This window comes from Artemia franciscana, chromosome 18, assembly GCF_032884065.1.
Source record: "Artemia franciscana chromosome 18, ASM3288406v1, whole genome shotgun sequence".
Lineage (NCBI taxonomy): Eukaryota > Metazoa > Arthropoda > Branchiopoda > Anostraca > Artemiidae > Artemia > Artemia franciscana.
Window position 1 is genome coordinate 32,934,311 of NC_088880.1, and position 27,514 is coordinate 32,961,824.

A 27,514-nucleotide genomic window follows, 5' to 3' on the forward strand; every position below is an offset into this window, starting at 1 on the left:
CAAACTGCAAAGAATTCTAAAAAAAACAAAAACAAACATAACTTAAATGGCACCTTCAAAAACTAACAAAATTCAGAATTGTTTTAATAGCGGCAAAGATAAAACGAGCCCCATTTTGGATAGTGGTGTTTATAGGGTTCCCTGTTCTTGTGGTTGTTTCTATGATGGAAGAACCCACCAGCAATTGGGGGAGAGGTTGTCGCAACACAAGTCCTCTATCAACAAAGCTAAGGAGCTACGCCAAAGGCCTGAGACTTTTGATTCCGCCTTGGCTCAACATGTGTATGACAATCCACACCATTCTATTTTTGCCCCCATTAAAGGTCTCGTACAAGTTTTAATAATAAAAATCATATTCACCTAAAGGTTGCTCCGAAAAGACACTGGAGAAATCTATTCAAGCCCCACTTGTACTGAACTATTCAATTCTAATCGGTTTTGTATAAATCAACAAAATCTTATTTCACAACGTAACCTAATATATGATGGTGTTTTACCTGGGAAGCGATTCGCTTTTAAAAATGCTCATTATATTAAATTAAAAAATTAAATTGCCATTCAGTATTGTATTTTTATTATGTTACCCTTTCGCCGTTACATTGAGAGGGTCGTCATATTTTAGTTCTTGTCTTTGATTTGAGGTTTGATTTTTCTTTTTTTTTTCTTTTTTTTTTCTGTATTATCCTTGGATTTTTATTAGTAGTTTTTTTATCGTTCACTGAGGACGGTCAAGCAGAGGTTTTGACCGAAAGATTTGAAATATAGTCTACACAGTTCTCTCTGGGTCGCATTATCCTCGTTTCTCTCTTCTTCTTCTTTTTTTTTTTTTTTTTTTTTTTTTTTTTTTTTTGAAAAGATAAAATTGAAGAACAAAAAAATATACGTTTTAAAGATAAGTGGCAGCAAGAATTATAACTAGCGTACTGAAGAACGAAAATGAAGAACAGAAAAATATGTTGTTATAAGACATGCGAAAATAGGGGTCAGAACAATCAAAAATGAAAATGAAGAACCAAGAAATGTCTGGTTAGAAGATATGCAACAGCGAGAACAAAGAAATATGCATTTAGAAAACAAACGGTTGTGAGAATCAGAACGTGTCAAATTACAACCAACAGTGGGAATCAGAACGTGTCAAAAATGAAAGCGAAGAAAGAAGAATTGTTGGGTCAGCAGACAAGTGAAAGCGAGCATATGAACGGGTCAAAAATAGATTTGAAGAATAAGTTTGAAGACAATTGAAGAATATGATCGAAGACAAGCGACAGCAATATTCAGAACAGGTCAAAAATGAAATTGAAGAAGAAAGAAATGTTACGTTAGAAGAACAACGCCATCGAAATCTTATTCGCCTTCAAAATGTAAAAGCCTACAAAGATGCGGTAAACTACACAAGTGTGTAGTGAAAAGTAGCCAACGAGGGTGATTTATTTGGAGGCTACTGCATGATTGGTCGAATTACATTGTCACCTAAATTATAGCTAAAAATGAATTTGATTTTTAAGTAATTTAAATTTGCTTAGAAATTTAATATTTAGAGAGGTCCTCGTAAAAAATATCCAACCGGGCCCCACATCAAGTCGATCCGGGCCTGATAAGTCCATGACGTTACTACGTCTCTCAGTTTTAGCATTTGATTGGCATATATTGTGAACCCTGACTATAGACCAGAATGACTCTATACTACACACTCCATGTTTTAATTTTGTTGATATTTTGTCTCAATTCAAATCCTTCAAAACGTTAGGAATAATGGAAGATTATATCTAGTACGGGTGCAAGGGGGGCTTCAATTATCCCACAGAATTCGAAAAGTACCCTTGTTTGGGTATTATGATTAAAAAATAAATACAGAAAAAAAACAGAAATGTTTCTATTTAGAATTTATTTTTTTTCTTTGTATTTCTATGAAAAATCAGGAAAAAAGTCCTTGCCCCTCCTCTCCTCATTTTCATGAGTTGGTGCCCCACGATACTAAGTATATAATTTTAGTGCAAAAAATGCCATTTTTTCGTGATTACAGTGGGTCCTTTTTTGACGAAAAACTCGGTACTCTTTTTTTCTTTTTCTTCCAAGGTTGATAAATTGAATGATTTTTTTTTTTTTTAATTCGTATCCGGATTCTAAGTTTTTAACTATTAGACCAAAAGTGCACAAAAAGCTTCATTTATTGATGCTTTTGGAAATCTTGGGGCAAATAAAAAATAATGAGGCTTCAAAGATTTTGCTCCTCTGGCTCCATTTTAGGCATAATTTTACCCGAAAATCAAGATTTTCTACGGTTTTTCTTTTGGTTGTTATAAAACCAGTAAGATCTTTCTCATTCTCACTACGTAAAGTTTTACCTTGTTGCAACCCTGAATCATGGGAAGAAATGAGCGGAAACTTTTCCTATTCACAAAAGAGCCAAACCGTACGATTGTACCGCCCAATTAACCTACATCATATAATCGAGTATTTCATTAATTAGTTGGGAGTTATAAACGTTTTCTATTGAACAATATAGGCTAGTGAGAATACGTCAGATTAAATAAGAAAAGTGATATTAAAATAATTTTTATTGATACGTCAATGGTCAAGTAAAGGTTTAAATACTCCAAAATAGGATATCCTACTTGGTCATTCTAATATATGATAATGTAGGTAAGTCAATCAACTATTAATTTCAAGTATATAATCTTGAGAAATTTTAAAAATAGAGAGATTAATGCATAGCTTAGATTTTTAGCTGCTCAATGATATATACTTTTCTTTTCAATTTTTATTTGTTAACAAGATGCTAGGTTTGTGTTGTTTATTATATAATTTTAGTCATTCAATCACTGTTTTTCTTTTAGTTTTCGCTTAGTTACTGTCAGTCAATGGTAGGTGTTGTCTTTATCTAGGGCAATCATGTTCTATAATAGAGTTCTAGAACTCTATTTTGGAATATTTTGTCGCTCATTTTTGGCTGATAATACCAAAATAAAGTAATTTCAATCATTCTCTTTTTTCTGATTTGATATTTTTATTCAATCTTAACAACAATTTACATACTATCAAAATGATTCACCCAAAACCAAACGGTTGATTTGAGGTGAATCAGATAAAAAAAAAACATGCACATAACATCATCTATATATATATATATATATATTTATATATATATATATATATATATATATATATATATATATATATATATATATATATATATATATATATATATATATATATATATATATATATATATATATATATATATATATATATATATATATATATATATATATATTTCTAAAAAGATCAAAGCTAAAATTCATGCTTACTCAATAATTTTTATTCATCCCAATAAATTTTCAACAAGCAGTTCTTGTAGTTGTTTGGCCCAGAAAGTATATAATATACTAGTTTTATATATATATATATATATATATATATATATATATATATATATATATATATATATATATATATATATATATATATATATATATATATATATATATATTTATATTTCCAAAAAGATCAAAGCTAAAATTCATGCTTTCTTAATAATTTTTATTCATCCCAATAAATTTTCAACAAGCAGTTCTTGTAGTTGTTTGGCCCAGAAAGTATATAACATACTTATATATTACAGGTTTAATACCTAGAATATAATATACTAGTTTTATATATATATATATATATATATATATATATATATATATATAATTATTATCAATAAGAAAAATGCGTTCTTCTAAATAATAATTATATAATACTGTTTGTATAATAATTAATTTAGTCATAAAATAAATACAATTTTCCAGACGAAATAGTACTGCTAAGGTTATCGAAATTATAAGTATAAAGATGAATGGAGAAATTATTCATAATCAGTAAATAAGAATATTCGATATCAGTCCTGTTATATTTCAGCTGTTCATAGGCCAAATCAATTACCCCAACATGAATTTCTCTATTTTTATCGAAATATTTGATTGAGTTTCCCTAATAATTGAAAATGCTGTGTAAATTGTAATAACTAATATTTAGACACTAAAATTATAATAAATTATTGTAACATGTTCTTATAATTCCTTGGTCTCTTTTATGTAGGAGAATTTTTCCTTTTTTTTTTCTTAATTAAAACTCGAATATATCGGTCAAATATTGCTGGTCAAGACTTGCAGAATTTTTAAAAATATCTCTTTTGTGTAGGAAAATTTAAACTTTTGCCTATGATTCATCAGCAAACTTTAGCTGAACGAAAGTATGTAAAAGCATTAAGCTACCATAACTGCTCGGGCTTGTAAAAAGTCTACAAAATATGTTTTCCTTTGCACAAGAAAAGTTTTTCTTGTTTTATTTTGTTGCTAGAAACCCCGCTGTACTTCACATAACATTCCCCACCCCTGCACTGTGTAATAGATTGACGTAAATTTAAGGGACAAGAGTTCCATTTCGCGTAACTTGAGACGATCTCCATTGAAACCAGAAAAAAAGGGAAAAAAGGGAAACCGTATTGTTTGAAGCTACGCGAAATAATGATAAGATAAGTTTTTTTTTCAAAAAAGCAGCTATCACAAGCCCAAAATGGCCGAATTCGCACTTTAGTGTCAGTACAAAATTATAGAATTGCAATCAATAAAAAGTCAATCGATAAAAACTCGTAAAGTTAAAACAGGGAAAACGAAATTAAACAAAAGTCTATCTAGCAAGCATTACAAAGTGCGCAATTGAAAAATAAACACTAAAACTCTAAGATAAAGGTAGAGTGAGAAGGGGGGGGGGTGTGGTTATTGATTTAAAATTGCAACTATGTGAGGGATGAACGTTCTTCTATATCTTTCACTGGAAACTCTTATCGGGGCAAGAAGGGGGATTTTTCTTGAAGCAAAACATGGGGAGTGAGTTCGGGGGGGGTGGGGGGTAAATGATTTTTAGGGAAAATAGATCGTTGTCCCTTGAAGTTAATCTATCACAAAATGCTGGGATGGGTAATGCCTTGTGAAGTACAGCGGGGTTTTCTACCTTGTTTCACAAAATTCGTGCATATTTTAGGCTATGATGCAACAGCAAGCGCTTGCAGAACGAGAACGACTTATGGCACTCCAACAAATGCAGCAAATGATGTACCCTCAAAGACAATCCATGGCATTAAATATGGGCAGACCGCTTGAGCCAGGTCCATCACGAGTTAAACCATCAGTGAAGCAACTCCTTCCTCAGGGACCCACTCGATTAACAGAGATATCTGTGCCTCTCTCCAAAGCTTCGGGTGGTATGAATCAGTTAAAGACAGTTAAAGGACAGTTAAATCAGTTAAAGGATATGGGTAGACCAGTGGTACCTGCTCATAAGAATGGTAACCTTCCGTTAAAGCTAGGTAATGAAGTGACAATTACTCCAGTTACATCTGAAGTGAATAAAGTGAATGACAAAGATTCGCTTTTATCGCAGGCTTTAGGGAATAGTGATAAGAGTGGAAAATAGTTTCTCTGGTATTACAGTTAGTGGTTAGTATTATTTTGTTGAAAGTTGGCATAGACTGACCCCTAATTTTTTTTTCGTATTTGTTGGAAGTTGCGTATTAAAAAGTGAAGTAGCAACACATTTTCTCTGGTATTGGATGATTTTAGCAGCTGTATTAAGTTCAACTTCAATTTTATTGTCTTACTAAATGTAGGGTATTAAGAAGTTTAAATTAGAGGGAGGCAATTGTACATTGACACCTAATCAATAATTTCTTATTTTTTGGATGGAAACATTTTCTGTGGTATTACATGATTTTGGCGACTGTTTTAAGTTCAACGTCAATTTTATTGGTTTGTTATATTATCCAGGATATAAAAAGGTAAGGGAGCCAATTATAGACTGACACCTGATCAATGACCCCTTATTTATTGGATGAGTCTAGCAACTGTTAAGTTCAGCTTTAATTTAATGTTTTCTAAGCTATCCAGGATATAAAGAATTTTTTTTTAGAGGGAGGCACCCATAGAGTGACCCATCAATCAACTATCTTTTTAGTCTCCCCCCCCCTCCTCTTTGCAAGTTCTGTTTGAATCATGGTAAAAAAAATGTGTTTATTTATAATTAGTTTGGAAAAGTAGAACAGTTTCTTTTAAAAAGATTTTAACTATTATATGTATATATATATTTGTATAAAATTAGAAGTGATCTAGTTTTTATATGAAAGTGGTAGCATTTTCTTTTTCTTTTTTATAGTTTGATTTCCAGCTAATATTTTTTTTCTAGGCATTGATTTTAAATATATTCATTAAAAATTTCTTTTCAGAATTCAGGTAGAATTTTTGGCAAATTTCAATCACAAGAATTCGGAGTCGGTATCAAAATGCGAAAAGTCTGCAAACATATTTGCATTTTTTCTATAACAGCTGAAAAACTAATTCAGTTTAAATGAAAAAAAAAGCTGAGAGGGTTAAGTCTGTAAATAAGAACCATTGTGTTTATTTTTGTACATTTGTTGAATCTTGGTAGGTTAAAATCTAATTATCGTGGGAGGTATGTGCATGTCCCATATGCAGAAAATGTCAGCCTTTTTTGGGAAAAGAGGAGTAACCGAACCCCTCCTGAAATCTGCAATTTTTTTTTATTTTTATTATTTCTTCTTTTGTATTTCTTTTATATTTTCTGAGGAAAAAAATGACTTTAGCACCATTTTTTGTCTTGGTTATAAGTAGTACAGGACAAATTCCAGGAAACGCATTTATTAATTTAAATTCTAGTTTATGTAAAATCTCGGACATTCATGTATTTATATTCCAAAATTAATTTTTAGAATGATCGATACAAACATTAAAATAAATTCACATCTTTGTAAATTCAAATCCGAGCCTGATGCTATACATGAAATTATAAATCAGGCTTGCAAAAGCAACTTTTAGTTGTAAGAATAGTAGTGTCCAAGGTGAAATAAATGTATTATTGGATGCAATTTGGTGGCTAAATATTCTGAAAAGAAAATATTGGAACCAATCAAGTCCAATGTGAAGGCATAAAAAGTCATAAATTAGTTCTCTGATGATTTCCGAGGTCGTTGTCCATTGTTGCTAACCAAGTTCCATTTTTCTGTCTTTGGGAATTTTCTTATTTTCTAATTCTAATTTTCTCTTTTCTTTTCTAATTTTCTTGTTTTTTATTTTCTAATTTTCCATTGCTGCTAACCAAGATCTATTTTTCTGTCTGGGAATTTTCTTATTGTCTATTTTCTAATTTTCTTAATCCATTGCTGCTAACCAAGATCCATTTTTCTGTCTTTGGGAATTGTCCAAAATGTTAGTTTTATATAACTAGTTGATCATATTTCATGCGTCTTTGCAGGGGATAAAACTTTCTACCTCTAGACTTAAAGGGTTCTGTGTATTCTTAGTCAACTAAATGTTTACTTTTTCCATTAATTTCCAATGAAACAACTAACATTTCTCACTAAAGCACTTAATTTCACAACGAAGCATAGAATATTTACTTCGTCAACTTCTGAACTAGTCTCCACACGTGCAGGCTAAAATAACGTAGTCTTAAGTTATACTGTAGAAGGTTCTATGGCGTGCCTTGAAAGCACCATAATGGACTTGCGCTGACATTTATTTTTTTATTTTCATCCCACTTATCATAGTCATATACAGCTTACCATGATATATGAGCATGTTGGGTTATAATAGCTACTTGTGGCGTCATATAAAAGATCTTTTAATACAACCTTTCCAATTATCTGAAAGCTCTTTATTATAGCTTCTACTGCTAAGCAGTTCGGTTTATTAGGGAATAATATTTATCAAGTTTAATGAGTCGCGATCTTGTGTGAAAATATGGTAAAAAATTTTAAGTCAGCAAATTTTGAATAGAATATTTATACCTATGTCAAATGTTAGGTCTTACTGAACAGGCCGTGATTTACTTCAAGTGGTTGAATGTGTCAACAGAACCCTCTCTAAGGTGTTTGTTTGTAAGGGAGGGGGACCAAAAGAATGTTTTGTCCTGGACTTTAACTAGCGGTCTGAAGCCAGATTAGAACCTGTATTACCGAGGTATGTTACCTAGTTGTGTTTTTTTTTTCTTTGTTTTTGACACGGGTAAAAATGCAGGTTTCTTTTTCTTTTCTTTTTTTTCACTAATTCGCGAGTCGGCCAACGGTTTCAGGAGGAAGGGCTCAAACTGGTTAGATTCATAGAATTCTTAAGGTTAAAATTCATGCGTGTTAAAAAATATTAAATAAAAAACACACTTTCATTAAACGTGAATTAAAACCATATGTCTAAGTGTTAATTTTATTCGTTTCTGAAATCATTTAATGACTTGTAAGTTAGCATTTGTGTGAATAAACTCTATTATTAGGAATTCTATTTTACTAGATATTCTTTTTCTTCCATTGTATTTATTGTTATTTGCTGCGAATTCAGTATGGTAAAATTTCTGCATGTAATTAGTTAAACAGTGTCAGGCAATTATTGCGGATAGGTTAATATAGATGGCAATATGTAATTGTATGTTTCAACGGCATAGTATAAAGTGACATCTATATCAAATGATATTTGCTTGCTGCACGCTAAATACACAGAAAATCTTCTATACTCTTTAGTTCTCTTCATTTTTGTACTACTCCGTGATATGTAGATCTTTTGTATACGGTATTCATTCTTTTCTTGCTGGTATTGTTTTTTTCTCTGTTGGGCATATAGATACAAGGAATATTGAGACATATTTGCTGCCACGTTAGCTACTAGTTGTATTTGTCAGTGCTTTTTAACTGAGTTCCTTGTACACTGAGTTGAAGTTGATGGACAAAATTCTTATCTAATAAATTCTTAAATTGTCTTCTGAATTTTTTTTTTATCTCTTGGTTAAACTGTAGATTTGTTTGCTTTGGTGTCTTCTTTCCTACTTTTATTTTTGTTATCCCTGCTCGTAATACTTACTGTTCAAAAAGCTTCAACCACGCGGCTCAATGGCATTTTTTAAAATTTAGTTTCTATTATAATAGTTGGTTATGGTCAGGAATATGGTTATATACCTGAAGCACCTGCTGATCAAGGTTAAAAGTAATCACTGAGTTCGTGATTTTCATGGCAGTGACGATGTCGTAGTCGTAGGTGATCTGCAGCAGTGGAAATCCGTCAGCGCATCTCAACCTGGTATGAGGGTCTTCTTCTTATTCAGCGGGCGGGCTTTTCAGTTGATACTATTTAGCCCTTTTCCTTTTGGCTCACTCTGTGAGATCGACAGAGCTATGGAGCTGGTTTGTCTTGTATGATTTGTATCTGCTCAGATTTCTTGGAGTATATCTTTTGATACCAGCAGTTGAATTATAAGAGAGTATATATTGATCTCTGTGCTCTGCGGGAGAGTATGGTCAGCAAGACTCTTGGCTGTTAGTGGAATTTTGTGGTGTTTGAAGCATTCTACCATTTTACGTCGCAGGGTATACTGTGCAGACGTCAGCATATTACATTCAAATAGGCAGTGATCTATTGTTTCATTCTTAAGATTACATGACCTGCAAAGGGGGGACGAGGGAACTTCGCCACTTGAATTAGGAATCTGATATGAAAATGCCTGAAAATTTAGCCCATTTGAACCTGACCGAATCCTATGATAAATCTTGGAAAGGTGCTTACTTGGGAAAGGTGATGGGGTAGGATTCTTATTAATTATCAGTACCTCTGTAAATCTCCAGCGGTAAATATCTCTAATGGGGATTGGTCTCCCACTTGGCTGGTCAATATTTAAAGCATTTTTGGCTATTTCATCTGCCTTATGGTTACCTATTATACCTGAGTGGCTTGGAATATACTGTATATGAGTTAAAATACCTTTTGAAGCAAAAATATCAATAATCCTAAGACAAAGAAATGTGTCAATATCCATCTTATTTTGAGAAGCTGACGAAAGAAGTTCTAGGCTTGACAAAGAATCAGAATATATTATAATATTATTAATATTAACTTTCATATATTCATTAACCATGAGGAAATCTAGTGCCATGATTATGGCGTTTATCTCGGCAGACATTACAGATGAATTATCTTGTAATCTCTCTCCTAAAGCGATATTATGGGTTGGGAAGAAAGCTCCGCTTGCCACTTTCTCATTCTCATAAAATATCGAGTTTCATGTCGGGTGAGTTAGTGGCTAACGCGTTTGGGTGTCGAAGGGCTAGTAACGAAGTTCCGAAGTTAATAACTAGTAACGAAGTTACGAAGGGCTAGTAACGTAGTTACGAAGGGCATCGTAAAAAAAGTAAGCACTCAAGAAACAACAACATATAGCCTTAGATTGACTTCTTCTGCAATTATGAATAATGGTTGCCCCTGAACAAGATTTTTAAAAACGGTTGAGTTTTTAGGGGACTTGGTATCTACCAAGTGACATAGCGATCGCAAGTTCTGTCGGTCTGTCTGTATATCCCGGTTTTGTTAGTTTAGGCACTTCTAGGTAAACTAGGACGATGAAATTTGGCATGTGTATCAGGTACCGGCAGAGGAGTCAAATCCTCCTCTGCCCAATAAAAAAATGTCAGTCCACTTGAACTTGTAAATATCATTCGTTCATAAAATCATTCGTTCTCGCTTTGCTACTTCGCAAGCGAGGTTGACAATCATCGTTAATCATGCGCCAACTAATGAATCAATTGAACATAGTAAGGATGACTTCTATCGTGCGTTATTCTTGTCGCTGGAATGTATCGTCATGACGTTGCTAGTCTGTGTGGGGACTTTGATCCAACGTCAAACGCCCTAGGCATTCTTGGTAAGCATTGGCTTGGTGAAATGAACGACAACGAAATTCGCTTAATTGACTTTAGCACAACAAACAAGCTTATCGTTGAGATAACATGCTTCTCACATAAAAATATATCCAAGCATACATGGAACACGTCTCATGATAGGACCAGAATCTAAATTGACCATATCCTAATCTTATAGCATAGAAAAGGGTGTCTTGAACATATGAGGAATTTTCAAGGTGCTGATTGCTATTCAGACCATCAGTTCGTTGTTGCGAACTTTAAACTGAAAACTGGAAATTTTCAACTGAAACCCACCTCTTGAGCAAGAACTTTCAACGGAAGAAAACTGCAAGATTTGAATCTGCGACAGGAGTATGTGGCAAATCTGTCTAACAAGTTCTCCGTGGAGGGTGATTCAGATGATTATGTAGAATTTTAAATAACTACATATTTAATCTGTAAATTTTGGTATATGTTAACTCTTTTTAGAATGAGCCAATAGATTTGAAAATTTAGAAGAACTTCCGATAGTTCGAGAAAAAGAATCATCCTCTTTACTACTAGCATATGTAATCTTTCCAAAGAGGGTTGTTTAGCATACATCAAATGTATACTCAGAATTCCAACAAATGTTGCCCCTTATGTAGCCCCCTTTTTCCCCCTTATCTCCTTCCCCTTATGTATCCTTTTGTATTCCACAACTTCATGACTAAAATATTTGAAGCTTTTGTTTCAGATTCCTCCGTTTCTTTTCAAGATTGTAAAAACATTCGGTCAACGCTGCTCATTGATTTGGAACTAACGTTCTTAACTGAACACTGAGTCGGGGTTCATGGACAAAACTATTATCTAATAAAATTTGAAATTACCTTCTTATATCTCTTTTACTTTCTCCCCTTTTTACTGCTCTATTTTTTGTGGTTCTGAAGACTTTTTCTGCCTCGGTTTTCTCCTCTTTGTACTTCTTTGATTCATCTGAACTTATATAGGATAACTTACACTATAGCTTGTATCAAGTGCCCCTAGTAGATGCTAATTAGTAAAGAGCGATGTGTGCATTACTTTTTATTCCCGGCCACTTGGTATAGAAGGGTTTGTCGTAAGAACTTAGAGAGGGCTTATTCGATTTAAAATTGAAATTTCTAGTTTCCTCTTTAAGAGTCGACGCAGAAAGTACTGGCTTAAATGATGGACTAAGCCTTGATTCGATTGAAGATTCTTGCCCGACGTCACAAATTTGTAACTTGGAAAATGGCCTGCCGTCTGCAAGCTGCACAATGTTTGCTTTGTATGCCTCATCTGCACTGGAATCAGGTACTGTCAAATGCCTCCAGGTTAAATATTAGATTTATATGGCTTTTGTGTCCATCCAAGCAATTTAAAAACAGTTAACATTCTGAAACTGCTTGATTTCCAGTTGCAAAAAGAACGAAAAACTTACATGAGATGGAAATTCAGTGTTTCGATATGCACAGACAGGGGTTAAAAGATATTGACGCCGCTTACCATGTGGCGTCTGACGACTTTCTAAAAAAAAGTATAAAATGTCAAAGAAAACTGTAAATTTGATTAATTTCTGTTGCAATAGGACAAGCTGAAATAATTAATGAAATAAGTGATGGTTAATTAGCACTTTTCATTTTCAAGAATTATTTTAAAGTCAAAGTGTAGTACGCATACAGTAGGCCTAGGTTAGCTCGGGGAAAATTGGCAGGATAAAAAGACTAGTTGACTTAATGTTAGACAACTAGTCTTTTTTTAGTCTTAAAAAAGGCAGCTATGCAGTTTTTTTTTTTTTTTTTGGTCAAATAAAGCCGCCAGAGGCTAGACGGTTGAATTCCATTGCCATTTTTTGATGGTATTAAAAAGAATTTGTTCGTTTTTTCTCAATCATTAGACAAGGGGTTACCATTAGAACAAGTTCCAAAGATTGTAAAATTATCCTTGAACACATAAATCGCTAAAAATCGTAAAGTCTAATGCTGCCTCAGAAGAGGCAGCATTACGAATGCCCCAGTCCTAGTTATTTTTTCTTTGTGACTAGTGAATTTATTAATGAACAAAACAGAACATTAATCAATAGTCCGCTTCAGTTGGTATTTCGATGTGCAGATAAATGTTAAATGTATTTTTCTCCTCGCCCACTTATTTTGCATTTTCATGACGTTGCATGTCTTCTGCGCAAGCGAAGACCATGTTTTGCTCTATTCTTCCTCTTTTTAAGTTGTCGGTTGTAGGGAACTTAGGAGCAGTCATTGCTGCGACAATGATTTGGTGAAATCCCATTCGCTTAGATTTTGTCAAGAGACCAATATGAATAGATTAGGACGGAGGAGGAGAATGCGTAGCTATGTTAGCCTTAGGTGGCTTGGTGCTTCGGTGAGCTGTTAGTAGTAGTAGCAGAAGTGGTAGTTTGTCTCTGATAAGTCCCCCTTTCTGATATTCGCTCAAATAATGTGATTGGCCTACAAAAACACGTCAATCATGTAAAAGAATGAAATTGAAGCCCACTTTTTTTCCAGAATAATAGGAAAGTAATTCCCATTTTTTTCTTTAGTTTAACTTCTACAGTCGTCAACATTTAAATAAAACATCATCTCTTAATGATGACACAATTTCATTCACTAAGTTAGATCCCTCCGTGTGAGTGGAGAAGTTTAGAACTGAGTGTTACTGCGACAGCACCTAAGCTCATATGAGTGGCCACACTCAAGACGAGAGATTAGGGGCGGGGTTATACACTTTTGATTCTTGCTCTGTTGGGTTTTCTTTCTTTTTTAAGGCGCTGTAATGGCTGCTGGTGAGTCATCAAAATCTTGACCCTTATTTTCAGATTTCTCCATTAGTTGTAATCTACAGGGGGATTAGTCATATTTGCAGTCCTAACTATTTCACACTTTTACGCTAATATAACAAAAGAAGCTAATATATTGGGCAAAATGTGTTGCTAGTTTTAAACCAACTGAAGATCTTGTCGGGGATACAATGAAGTTTAGGCTGTCCACTAGTAAATTAGTAACATTGTTGAAAACCTGCAACTATTCTGGAATTGTAAAGCAAATTATTCTAATGGCTAGAACATTTAACAGTAAAACTTTTTGCGCAAAAAAAGAGAAAAACTGTACAATCTTAGAGGGACTATAGTTTGATATATAGAAGTCCCCCCTCCCTTAATGCCAATTTGAGGCATATGTACCCTGAAAATTCATTTGATTCCCTCCTCTCCAGGAGGGAATTTTACGTTTCCCTCATTTTACGTTTTCTTGAAGGCTCAATATGACTTTAGATATTGGGGCATTAAAACACACTTTTTGAGGCATCTGCCCTCACCCTGTCCTCTATTTATCTCTAGGCTCACACAGAGCTAGAAAATTTGAGCATTGAAATGAGCTCTTTTACGTATATGCTCCCCATCTCTCTTGCCTACACAATGTCCTACTGCTGCTTCTTAATAATAGCTGATGTACAAATATACGTAAAAAAAATTCATGAAAAAGTGATTTAACTTAGTTAAAAAAAAGGTATTGAGAAAAACATCCAAACTATTTGATTAACTTCCCTTCAAAACCATTAAATGTTGAGAAGAATGGGAAGAAATTTTCTGTTGTTGCTTTTCGTAACCACTAATGTGGTTGAGTTCTGGAACAAATTCAAAGACAAAAGATATATCCTGACTAGAGATTGGGCCAGAGGCTTGCTGAGCCAAAAGAAATTATGTATACCCTGTTTGGAGCGTGCGTTTCCTGACAAACATTTATTTCAAAGATAAATGGAGATTCACAAATTTATTTCAAATTTTCTGCTATATAGTCATGAATAAACAAATGAAAAATCAATTTACTAGAAGAATCACAAATCATAGAAAATAGAAAATCACACAGAAAGCTGCACAAATCAGTGGAGTGAATCATGCTACCAAACTTAGTGCTTCATCATTTTTATCCAGGTTCTTATGTAATATTTCTCCAGTTTTCTAGCTTTTATAACAGATGGTGGATCAGCAGGATCTGATGCTCGTAAGTCTAAATGATGTGCCCCTTCTGGAATTATGACTGCTGGAAGCTTGGCTGATATGCTACTCATCACACCTCCACTTGACCAGGGGTCCAGCAAACCATTACTAGAACCATAGAAAAATATTTAATGCAAGGGGAATATTGTCCAAAATATTTGGAGGGGGGGGCGCATAAGTCACTTAACATTTTTTTTTTTAATGAGTGAACCTTATTGTTTATTATTACATATTTTAAAGATTGTAATCTTATATTGGTTTATGTATAAATGATATTGTCACATATTGTGATGCAACCGAATAGTTTTAAAAAATGGCTTGAAACCCCCTGAAAAATGGCAACGGATCGAAATAAAAAGGGCACTGTTGAAATCAAATCGTCGAAAATACTAAAGTAAGGGTATTGGCCCCAATAAAAAAAAAAGTTTTTTTACATAGTTAGTAGTGTCTTAGTGTCTCCTCTTTTTGTTAATTTTTTTGCCATTTTTCAACATAACTGTCCACTTGAAGATGTTTAACAAAATCAATTATTGTAGGGTTAGTAAGAGGATAGCAAACGTTGAAATGGCGAATATAAGGTCGTTGAGTTCAGTGGCGCCAATTCACGAAAGTGCGTGTGAAAGGGATAAAATATATTTTTAAGATTCTGGGGGTTAAGAGGGGATTTCTTTTTTTTTGATTTGTTTCGTTTTTGTTCAATGAAAATACCAAAAGGCATTTTTCAATGAAAATATCAAAAAAGATGTTTTCAAAATGTAGCTGGGAGGGGAAAAAATCAAGGAGGGCAAGTTCCAATAAATGATTATCTAGTTTCAAAGTCAATGTTTCAACAATTTAATTTTATAATTTTGAAAAGAAGAGTCGAAATGGATTCAGCAAAAAGTTAAATATTTCGTTTTAAATGGTAAAGTGACTAATTCACCATCCAAAGAAATATTAATAAAGAAAATAATAATAATAATTTATTTATCACCCACTTTACAAAACAGAGGTTAAGTGGAGTAAATAGAAAAGAAAAACAGCAAAAGAAAAACAAGAAACAAAGTTAATCACATACAGAAAAAAGACGGATAAGGCGATGAAAACACCCTAGCCTATAAGGCGCTTCAATAGCTATCTTGGCACATAATTTTTCGAGAACACCAGTAATATCTGTTGCACAATACTTTTTAACCAGTTTTATATTCCGGTAAGAACGAGGCAGATATAAAAGAAATTTGCAGTACCGGTAATAATTTATGCGAATACGTTTTGGATCACCGGTCAACAGAAGTGGCCGAATACCAGTACACAAGAGTACAGAATGATCACAAAAATTTGAGTAAAGCCGAGTTAACGCTCTTCTCCTATAATGTCCACGATTTACCACAATCTTAGAGTAACCGAGTTTCAGCTTATCACTAATATCTTTGACAGCACGAGACCGGAGAGCATTCATAGAATCGCAAACTGTTATGCCGAGCCAATGAAACGATTTAACACGGGGAATACTAAAACTACCACAGTATAGTGATTCTGAACAATTATTACCGTTGAAAACAAGAAACTCACATTTGTCAATATTTAGGTACAGGCCGATATCGCGGAAAGCAGAAGTAACTGACTTCACTGAACGGGCAAGATCAGACTCAGTTTGACTAGTCAGAAGAAGGTCATCCGCATAAACCAGATATGAGATATCAGATGGTCCTAGTACGCATGTAGTCGATATTTTTGATAACACATCTTCAATACAAACATTAAAAATATACGGAGAAAGAACTCCCCTTTGTCTTACTCCGCAACGAAGAGGGATATGACCAAAATAAGAATTATCTTATGACTTAAGGCGAAGGTAAGAATGGGAGTACCAAAAACGAAGCACGTGAATTACCGACGGATTTACTCCTCTCTGGCATAACGCTGTCCATGCTTGAGTATTACAAACACTGTCAATTCAACATATATGATGATGATACTGATGATGACGATAATGGTATATATCTGATCTGCGTATATTCGTGCTGTACTAGCAACTGAGTCTGAAAACATATAGGTTTATAGCATATATATTACTACTCAGCAGTCAACAATGATGGTCTTTCCACAGCTCTTAAACTAAGACTACGGGCCTAGAGAACTTTTGACCTTAAGTAACCGCACTTTTGTCACAAAAGATAAAAGCTTTCTTCATTTATAATTCGCGTTTTTTTTTCGTTTTTTTTCTTTTGGTGGTGCGATACTTTTTCAATCGGTGGTTCGATACTTTTTCACTAGCCTTACAATGCCTGGAGAATTCTTGTTTGAAAATTGTTTGCTTCTTTATGTGATGGAAAAGTTTTACAGTTCTGTTCAACAAGTTGAGGTTGTGTAAAAATAATTAATTAGGTCAAACACATTTTTTTTACAAGTTCCTATCCCTCCATCGTCAAAAGAACTTGAAAAAGCCCCAAAATCTAAATTTTTGTGACAATTTTGTTTTTGACAAAAGAATACTCAAAATTGAAAATTTTCTATTTACACCCCCTCCCCCCTGTTTCAAATTTCTCATGAAGACTATCCAACGCAATGGTGGGAATTCAGCCAATAAGACTATACTTCTATTTTTTCCTGGCAACGAAGCCTTTAAATATATGTTTTTATAGACAACAACAAATCTTAATTGCCAATTAGGGGAGGAACTTTATTTGACTTGGGAATAATTATTCTTTAGTTTTTAAAAGTTAGGAAAAACGTCTTTGAATAGGTGCTTATTTAAAGAGAAGATTATCTGACTTAAAAAAAATCTTGGGGGATTTCATTTAAAAAAAAGTAATAATTTTTCATTTAAAAGTAAAAGGAGATTTCTGAATAGAAAAATGTAAACTGCTAACTGAATGATCGTAAAACCTTATGAATTAACGACAACTAAAAAAGCTAAGCATAGTGAAAAGTACATACATAGTTAAAAATAAACATAGTAAGGCATACTTATGTTTTTACCAGCCCGATTGTCTTAGGGTTCAAATTTTTCGGCTGCATTCAAACTATTTTTCATAGTAACTATTAGCCTGTTTAGTTTTCCCTAGTCTGCATTTTTCTAAAATATTGGAAGTCTTTGTTCTAATGTTAGAATTTGTACCCTGGCGCATTAGAAAAACAGAGATGGCATTACGGTCGAATTGTACTGCTAAATAGCGTCCACTATTTTCTTGAAAAGACGAAGTTGAGTTTTCAGTAAAAAAAAAAAATTGGATTATTTTGAGAGAATAGACTCTCGCATGTTATTTCACATTTATAAAATAGTTTTCAGGGAAATATTTGGGCATTTGCGAACCTGTTCTATTTAACAAACAAAAATATAAATTTTGGCACAACTAAGTCAATGAAAACTCTTGTTATCACGTAGGTTTAAGAAATTGTCCCATGTATCTCAAATGCATAATTTATAATCAATTTGAACTTATTAACACTCTACAACTGTAATCGCCCATAACTCTTAGCAATTCACTAATTTACAGCTCTGAAAATAATCGTGCGATTGTATACAACGGATACCTGAAGCTATATGAGTAAACCTTTTTACACTTTCCGAAGCATTCACTGAAATAGTTATTGGGGATCGAATTGAAACTTTAAGGAACATATTTTTATGGGAGAGGCTGTAAGGGTCTTCGAAATTTGTGTTGGTGGGGAGGGGAATTTTTTTTCTTTAGTCCTTACAAAAAAGCATACACTACGTTTTCATTATGTCTGGTACTCGACAGGTGCTTGCCTTACCATAGACCTTAGCCACTCCAGTGCCATCTGTGGCGCATAGGGTACCATCTGTCGTGCTGCTGCTAGTAAATTTATAATTAACCTTTAGGTATGTTCACAGTCAATGGTGCCTCAAAACCATAGTTGAAGGTCTCTATTAAAGGTTTAAATCTTACCTGAAAACTATGTTGGACGAAGCTTCAAGTTTTTTCCCACCGAATTCAATTTCAGCCCAGTGTAGGCGGGGTTTAACTCCAAATTTTTTGTGACAGTCTTCCGTATAAGATGAAAAGTTCCATTTCATTGGTTCAAAGAAATCTCTTTTTCCATCATTGCACATTGGCATTACCATCTCTGTGCAAGCCTGAAATAGAATTTATGACTACCGAATCGACCGTGCTTCAGTTCAGTTCCACCACGCGGAAAATTCAATTACTCCCCTTTCTTTGCAATCATCACTAGATACCCAGCTTTCATTTTTTGAATCATGTGGCAAGTGATGAATTTTGTGTAGAAATTAAAAAATGACTTTTATGTAATCAAAAGTGGTCGTTCCTGTCATTATTACTGCAAAGTACAAACCTTTTTTCTGAACACGTGGTGCAGAAACTGAAAGGACTCCTTCAAACTGATCCACATGTGGCACTGATTTCGTCTAAGTCTAAGTGTCTGTAATTATTTTTTTGCACTAAGTGGGATAAAATTACAAGCCCCCTTTTTACTCTAACTTCTGCTCTTTTCTCTAACGTTTTAACATACGATATATATTGAACATACTCTTGATAAAAATTAAGTTCCTTTTATGGTAGCAAAGTGGATTGAGGCTCTGTCTCGTAATACTGGGCGCAGGTTCGAATCCTGCTGCCGCACGGTAGGGATTTATGCTTACCATCCTGTAAAAAAGACTCAGCAACTGAAACGTCCAGTTTGACCTTCTCGAAGATCTTCCTCCTTTTTATTTTAAAGAGTAAGTTAAATTTTTGCACAAAAGTTGGGAACTGTAAGGGATCCGCATCTCTTCTTGCATGTAAAATAGCGTTTTTCTAAGTTTGAGATCACTCTTTACTTTTTATTCTAATTAATAAGAGTAACTTAATAGATGATCGCTGCGGCTGTGGTAGGAAATGAGGTTAGTAGCTGGTTTGGAATTGAATCAGGAGTTAATCAGGGTTGCGATCTATCCCCATTTATATGAATTATTTTTATTGACTTTGTCCTAACGAACAATGAAAAAACTGTGAGAGATTAGAATTTTCGAAGCTAGGTAATGACAGTGATCAATTATGGGTCTAAAACGTGGGAGCTTCGGAAGATGAAGGACGATTTCTTATACATTTCCCCAGAGAATTATCCACAAGATTGTTTGTGTCTTTGCTTTTTTCTGCTTTCTGCTTTTTTTATGCTTTTGGCTTGTTTTTTCTGCTTTCTGCTTATTTTTTCTGCTTTCTGCTTATTTTTTCTGCTTTTTGCTTGTTTTTTCTGCTTTCTAGGGCTAAAATGATGAAAAGGTTGAGAATGCTAGAAAACATTCTGCGGATGAAGGATGACAGATTCCCAAAGATTCTCCCTTTTCGGCCAACCATCTAGGGCCAAACAAAAAGCGGGTCGTCCCCGAGTGGTATGGGAAGAGTTCGTAAGAAAGGATCTAAAGTAAGTTGGGACTTTTTGGGAATGTATAGAGGGAAGCTTTGAATCAATTGGGATGGAGGAGGAACGTTCGTTGCTGTGTTGGACTCAGGCACCTAGGTGATGCAGTGAGTTGTTAGTAGTAGTAGTATAGCCATACTATTAAAAATCCCCAACGACAATTAAAAATAAAGAAAGACTTCTTATAATTACTAAGACAAAATAATAAACCACATAAAAGAATCCTAAAAAAAATACACACTCCGGATCAGAAATCTGAACAATGATTGTTGTCGGGTTTAACCGGTAAAATCGTTGGTTTCATTTCACCCAAGTGTAAATCACTGGTTACTTAGAACTGCATTCATTTTTAAGAGAATACGTTCGTTAGGTATTTCTTTGGACGGGGGAGGGGCCAAGAAACAATATTGGAAACGAAATATAGATAAAGAAATTTCGTTTAAAAGAAACCAAATATTTTCAAATAGAATATTCATTACATTGTATGCATTAAAAAAAAAAATTCAGACTAACTGATTACCCTTTAAAAGTCACTTGCATATGCAAATTTATGTAATATAGGAAAAAAAATGGAGGATCCAAGTCCATTTATCATGCATGAGAATTCTAGAGCTGAGCCCCCCCCCCCCCTCAACGGTTCAGGAACAAATGATATACCACAAGGGCAGTATGACAAAAAGTTTGACAGTCTTTTTCAAACACTTCACAATTTGAGGGCTTATTTATTTGCATTTCTTTTAAACATTCACACATTCAGTTCAGATACTTTAAAAGGCAATTTGTAAAGAAAAAACTTTTAATACCAACTATCTATACTTGTTGCACATTAGAATATACTCAGAGAAGAACTAACGGAACTTTAGTGGAAAGAGTGGACGGTTGAAGGGATGGTAGCCTCCCACCCCTCTTTAGTTTTAGTTCCAATAATCATCTTTACTGAAATTAAAAAAAACTTTCTATATTAAATTTATGATAAGTAATTATGGTAAAACTGACTGGCTAAATTTATTGACTAAATAAATTGACTTGAATATGGTTGTTTCAAAGGAACTCAAAATTATACAACACTGAAATTAACAAAACTTACCTGGAAATCCCAACCCTTCTCACCTAGAGTGTCTTCAGCAGCTTGTCGGATATCCACACATTTTGTTTTTTGAGTGTAATTGGTATAGACTGATAATCCACGAAACAAATGCCGAAGAAGTTCCTCTCCATCGAGACTATCATCTTTCAATTTCTTACAGACTTCCTGCAAAAGAAGAGTTAAGCTCAGTTCAGAGATTAATCAAATTCCGCACCAGCGGTCATGACAACCAATGAAGAGTCGTTTTACGTGCGAATGTTCATTTCACTTTCAAGATTAGCCCCCAAAAGATTAGCTTCCAAAGATTAGCCTCCTTTTTTTAGAACAAGGAGAACCTTGTACACCAGGGACCATGGATTTTAGTCTGTTCTACAAGGGTCTGAAATACAGAGCTTGAACTTGGTAGGTGTTATAAAATGCCAGCTCCTAGCCTTTTCAACAGAACTCCTAGTCCCAGATACTATCAAATATGTTGAGGATGAGCATAAGCTTTTGAATGTCTCTTCTCTTACGATGGAAATTTTCTTCAGAAGAGTTCTATTCGTTTTGAGCTGTATGATCTAAGAAATGCATCTTTAGAAGATATTCTTACGCAGATATCATCAGCATACGCTTGTATTGTACAGCCAGTCGGCAACTCTCAACAAAGCATATCGTCCACATTAATAGATCATAAAAACAGAGAGATTATGCTTCCTTGTGGGCACGATTTTTGAAGGATACGAGTTATATTATCAGCTTTATCACCGTAAGAAACTGATCGGTCTGATAGATAACTTTTAATCAGCATAAGTAGAGGAGTGGGACAGCTTAATTCTGATAAATTTTTTAAAATCCCAGGGTGCCAAGCATTGTCGAAGGCACCTTTGATATCAAAGAGAAGGCAAAGTATGAATTTCTCCATCCTTTTATTTTCTTCCACTGTTGCGACAAGTTTGTTCAGGGCATTCACAGTGGATTTGCCTTTAACAAATCCAGCTCTTATTAATACTTAAATCATTCAGAATATATGACAAGATTCTTTCTAATATATTGCCAAAAACTGGCAATGAGGTAATGAGTCGATAAAAAGATGGTAAACAATCATTAGTTCTCCCCCACTTAGGACTTTACTATGATTTTAGTTTTTTGCAGTCTCTAGGAAAATACTTAATATTCAAACATGCATTATATATTTTAAGCAAAGTGGGAGCTAAGAGATGGGCATTTTTTTTTATATAGCTACATTAACAATGCCATCTAAGCCGGGAGCTTTTAGTGGTTTAAGAGAATTAATAGCATCTTGTAATGAACCAAGTGTTATTGGTGACATGTATCTTGGTTACTGTCACATGCATATTCAACTTGACCTCGAATCTGACGGTAATAAGTTTCCGTTGAGCGGTCATCAGGGGTAAACCATTTGTTGAAGAATACCTCACCAGCTTCCTGCTATGATTCTGCGTTCATACCGTTACCTTTGTAATATGGACAGGGGATACTAGGGAGGGGCAGTTAGAGCATATTTTATGTATTGTACTCCATGGACCTAAGCTACCTTTATCTTTACAAAAAAATTTCCAATCTTCAAGTTTTGACTTTTTAGTTTTATTTGAATACAGTTTTTTTTCCATTTTTCATAGAATGATAAGTTTCCTCAGTTGCGTAAATTGAAAAAATTTTTTTAATGCTCTTCTGTAATTTCGCCTTAATTCAGTTAGTTCTGGAGTGCACCATCTTGCACACTTTCTCGTTTTTTTTCCAGGTATTGCAATCTTAATTTCGATTTGTATTATATTTGTAAGGCTCTCAACACATTTGTCAATCTCTTGTTTGTTTTCCAGGGGCATGCAAAATATGTCGTCAATATTATTTAAAATATGTTTGCTAAGTGTATTCCAATCCACTTTCTTGTATTTGGACCGTGGATCAGTCAAACTCATGTTGGATGAGTCGTCAGTAGAACACCTTAGCTTAAAGAAACATACCCATGATCTGAAAGACTGGGACAAGTTAACACTTTCCAATCATAAATATCATCGTTGGATCATTTACGACAACTAGTGACATACTTGCAAAAATAATTCCATTTCCGCCCCTCTTCCGTCCGTAATATTATTAGAAAGTCAAAGAGGACTTCTGGCATTAAGATCCCCACCTAAAATTAATTCAAATGTATTCCTTACTGGCTCAATCGGATACAGACATAAAGAGGGATTTTCACAAGACGGAGGACAATAAGCTGACACAAATGTAAAGGTGTTTTTACGAGTATAAACAGAGACAACAACCCTTTCATTTGTTGAGACATCAAAATGTGCTTTCAGCGTATTTTTAACAAAATTACTGCAAAATAAAATTTTGAAGGATCAGATTTAGAAAAACACCTCTAATTGGGTGGTACAGAGGAGACTTTTAAATTTATATTTACATATTGATCTTGAACTAATATAACATCTAGTTTAATCAACTTAATATTTTTATGTAATTCTAATAAAGCTACATACGAATGTTGTAAATTAATCTGAAGAAATGTATTTACACATGGTGCGGACGACTTAATATCAGTCTCAAGACAGTTCAATCTTTCTGCTAGGTTGACTTCTAGCTTTTTGCATATAATAATTTGAACTAGGTTATATAATATAATTGGTTATATTGGTTATATTTGGTTATATTTGGTTATATTTGGTTATATTGGTTATATAATTATATTATATAATGGTTATATATATAATTTGAACTTGGTTAAATTCCCTGTTTCCGTAATAATACATTTTCTTTTCCGGGAGTTGGTCAAGTATTAATATAGATTGTGGATAGGTATGATCCTTTAGATTAACATAAATACACGAGGGCCAGAACCAAGGTATGATAAGCTAGTTCTGGAATTACTTGGTTGTTTTACATTTTTTTTTTCATAGGCATATATTTTGGGGGTGATACCTAGCTCGGGGATACCATAGGGAATTTATGGTAGGTACGCTCCTTGCCTGGGTAGGGAATTTAAAGTAATGAAACCCTATAGGCAAGTGTGTATTCTCCTGATGAGCCCTTGTGTTGGGTTGTCGCCTCTGAATTATTTGTCTTTTTTATTGTTTTTAATATTTGGTATATGACGACTTACACTTATTTACAACACGACTGTCTGTACATGGCTTATATTTTATGGTTGATTGTGTATGGCTATGCTGTTTGGCCTATGTAATTGGATGAATGAGTAGGGTTAAGGCCTCAGTCAAGTACTATATTAATTACTTACCTTACCTTAGACCTTAATTCCTCCAGAGCCATCGGTGGCGCATAGGGCATCAACAAAGCCTCTCCATTCGTCTCGCATTAGTGCTGCAGTGATGACGTCTTCCCATTCAGGTATTAGTGAGGTGCCGGCCGTCCTCAGATCTCGGTCATGTCTTCGTCTCAATGTATTTTTGGGGCGGCCTCTCTTTCTTCTACCGTCTGGCTTCCATTCATAGGTTGTTCGAGGAAGGCGGCTCTCTTCCATACGAAGAACGTGTCCCAGGTATGTCCACCGCCTTCTTTTCAGCAGCTCAATGACTGGAGGTTGACCTGTTTTTCTGCGTATTTCTGCATTTGTAATTTTTTGTTGTCAGCTTTTATTCAACATTCTTCTGAGGCTCATATTTTCAAATGCAAGGATCCTTTTTTCAAGCTGGGTGTTTATTTTCCAACATTCACTTTAATTACTAAAGTAGGAAAACAGTCTTCCTTTCTCCTTCTGTCTTTCCTTTTTGTTTATATGTTGTTTTTTTGGTTTTTTTTTATGGTGTATGTTTATTTCTGTGTTTGTGCTGTTGCATTGGCAATTTCTTTTTTCATGATATGTTCATGCATCTACTAGGGTTACAAAAACTAAATCTGGTACATCATAGATAAAATCTGTAATATCCTGTCCTGGCCTATCTTGACTACCATTTGATTCCCATAAAAAAGAATGACCGCTAAAATCCCCACATAGGATGTTAGTTCCCTACAATTTCTGGTATACGAGGTCAAGATCATTTTTTACAATATTTTGCCTATTATTATTATAAATGGTTGCTACCGTATAAACCACACCATCTATTTTACACACTTTACTATAACGACTTCTAAATTTATCACATCATTAGTCGCATCTAAAATTTCTTTTATTTAGAAATAATCTTCATTTATTAAAATGGCCACTCTTTCACCTTTTGAATATTAACTTCCTGTTTTTGTCGGTATAATCTGGCCATTCATATCCCATAAAATTGGAAATAATTGGGTTGGACCACCATATAAATATGATTTAAATCAAACGGTTCGTATTTTTGCAACCAAACCTCAACGTGATACACCATCTCAGTTCACGCCACCGTGCCACAATATGCCTGTCCCTCTGGCACCCTCTAGCACCCCCTCATCATTCCTAGGACATTTTCGAGATATTTTCTCGTCAAAAATCATGCATTGAATCCATTGTTTCACGTTTTCGTGACCCAATCCTCCGTGATACAGCATGTCAATTCACACCACCGTGTCACACTATTGCTGGCCCTCTGGCACCCCTTCATCATTCCTAAGACATTTTCCCAATATTTTCTTGTTAAAAATCGTGAATTAAATCCATTGGTTCATGTTCTTGCAAGCTATTCCCAACGTGATACACTATGTCAATTCACATCCCCCTACCAAACTATGACAGGCCTTCTAGCACCCTCTGGCATTTCTCATCATTACTAAGACATTTTTCAAATACTTTCTTGTTAAAATCATGCATTGAATCCATTACCTCATGCTGTTTTAAGTCACCCCCAACGTGATACATCATGTCAATTCACACCACCCTGCCACACGACGACTGGCCGTCTGGCACCCCTCATCATTCCTAAGACATTTTCAAGATATTTTCTTGTTAAAAAAACATGCATTAATTCCGTTGGTTCATATTTTTGCAGCCCAACCCTCCGTGATTCACCATTTCTATTCACACCACCGTGTCACACTTTTACCGGCCCTCTGGCACCCCCTAATAGTTTCTAAGACATTTTCCAGATATTTTTTTAGTTAAAAATCATGCATTAAATCCATTGGCTCATGTTTTGCAAGCCAGCCCTGAATTTCATATACCATGTCATTTCACGTCACTGTGTCACATTATGACTGCCTCTGTAGCACACTGTGGCACCCCTTATCATTCTTAAGACATTTTTCAGATATTTTTAATAGCGCGGTATCCAATAAAAATCCTGGAATCGGAGGAACTCGGAGCAGAATTGGTTGAATCGGAACTGGAATTACTTTAGACGCGGGTCAGCAGCCGGGGAGAGGTATTAGATATCACTTTAATAAAAAAAAATAAAAAAATGTCTTCAGAACGATGAGGGGTGTCGTAGTGTGCCAGAGGGGCAGTCATAGTGTGGCAAAGTGACGTAAAATGACATGTATCACGTTGAGGATTGGCTTGCAAAACAAAAACCAATGGATTTAATTTATGATTTTTAACGAGAAAATATATAGAAAATGATTTAGGAATGATGAGGGGGTGCTAGAGGAAGCTAGAGGGCAAGTCATAGTGTGGCACGGTGGCGTGAATTGAGATGATGTATCTCGTTGAGGTTGGCTTACAAAAACAAAAACCAGGATTTAAATCATATTTTTAACAAGATAATATCTAGAGAATATGTTAGGAACGATGAGGGGTGCCAGAGGGTGCCAGAAGGCCAGTCATAGTGTGGCAAGGTGGTGGGAATTGACATGGTATATCACGTTGGGTTACAAAACAAAGGTTGGCTTGAGGTTGGCTTACAAAAACAAAAACCAGGATTTAAATTATATTTTTAACAAGAAAATATCTTGAAAATGTCTTAGGAATACTGAGAGGTGCCAGAAGGTGCTAGAGGGCAAGTCATAGTGTAGCAGGGTGGTGTGAGTGGAAATGGTGTATCACGTTGGGGTTGGCTTGCAAAAACATGAACCAATGGATTTAATGTATGATTTTTAACCAGAAAATACCTGGAAAATGTCTAGGGAATTATGAGGAGGCCAGAGGGTGCCAGATAGCCACTAATATTGTGAATAGACAAGGTCTATCGCGGAAGTAGTGACGGTGTTCCAGTTTTAAGGGTACTCATAGGCACTGCTCCTTTCTTTCTTTAATGACAAAAAAGTTGAACGTTGACCCCCTCAAGGCAAGACTTAGGTGCGTGTTACGTATCAGAGAATGTTTTCTAAGAGATGCATGTGTTAACTACTTAAAAACCTAAGGGTGTAGAGATGCTTCTTTACATTAGAATTTCTTTGGTTTTTTTCTTCAAGATGCACGGTCTTGTTACCTTAATTATTTAAAAAAAAACTCGAGAGACCAGCC

General features: G+C 34.5%; 2 protein-coding genes across 7 annotated transcripts in view; one reads left to right on the forward strand and one right to left on the reverse strand.

Annotated features, from left to right (window-relative positions):
- Positions 1 to 8,805, forward strand: part of LOC136038891 (transcriptional regulator ATRX homolog) — a 103,423-nt gene extending 94,618 nt beyond the window's left edge. For all 6 annotated transcript variants that reach the window (XM_065722366.1, XM_065722363.1, XM_065722362.1 and 3 more), the window contains one exon: positions 5,029 to 8,805. In XM_065722366.1, the coding sequence (XP_065578438.1) occupies positions 5,029 to 5,460 (432 nt within the window). In that variant the 3' untranslated portion in view covers positions 5,461 to 8,805. The remainder of the gene's footprint in view (positions 1 to 5,028) is intronic.
- Positions 8,806 to 14,487: 5,682 nt separating this feature from the next.
- Positions 14,488 to 27,514, reverse strand: part of LOC136038892 (lysosomal Pro-X carboxypeptidase-like) — a 34,672-nt gene continuing 21,645 nt past the window's right edge. Inside the window, exons 6-8 of the mRNA XM_065722368.1 lie at positions 21,181 to 21,345; positions 18,623 to 18,810; positions 14,488 to 14,837 (exon numbers count right to left, since the gene is read on the reverse strand). Coding sequence (XP_065578440.1) covers positions 14,639 to 14,837; positions 18,623 to 18,810; positions 21,181 to 21,345 — 552 coding nt within the window. The 3' untranslated portion in view covers positions 14,488 to 14,638. The remainder of the gene's footprint in view (positions 14,838 to 18,622; positions 18,811 to 21,180; positions 21,346 to 27,514) is intronic.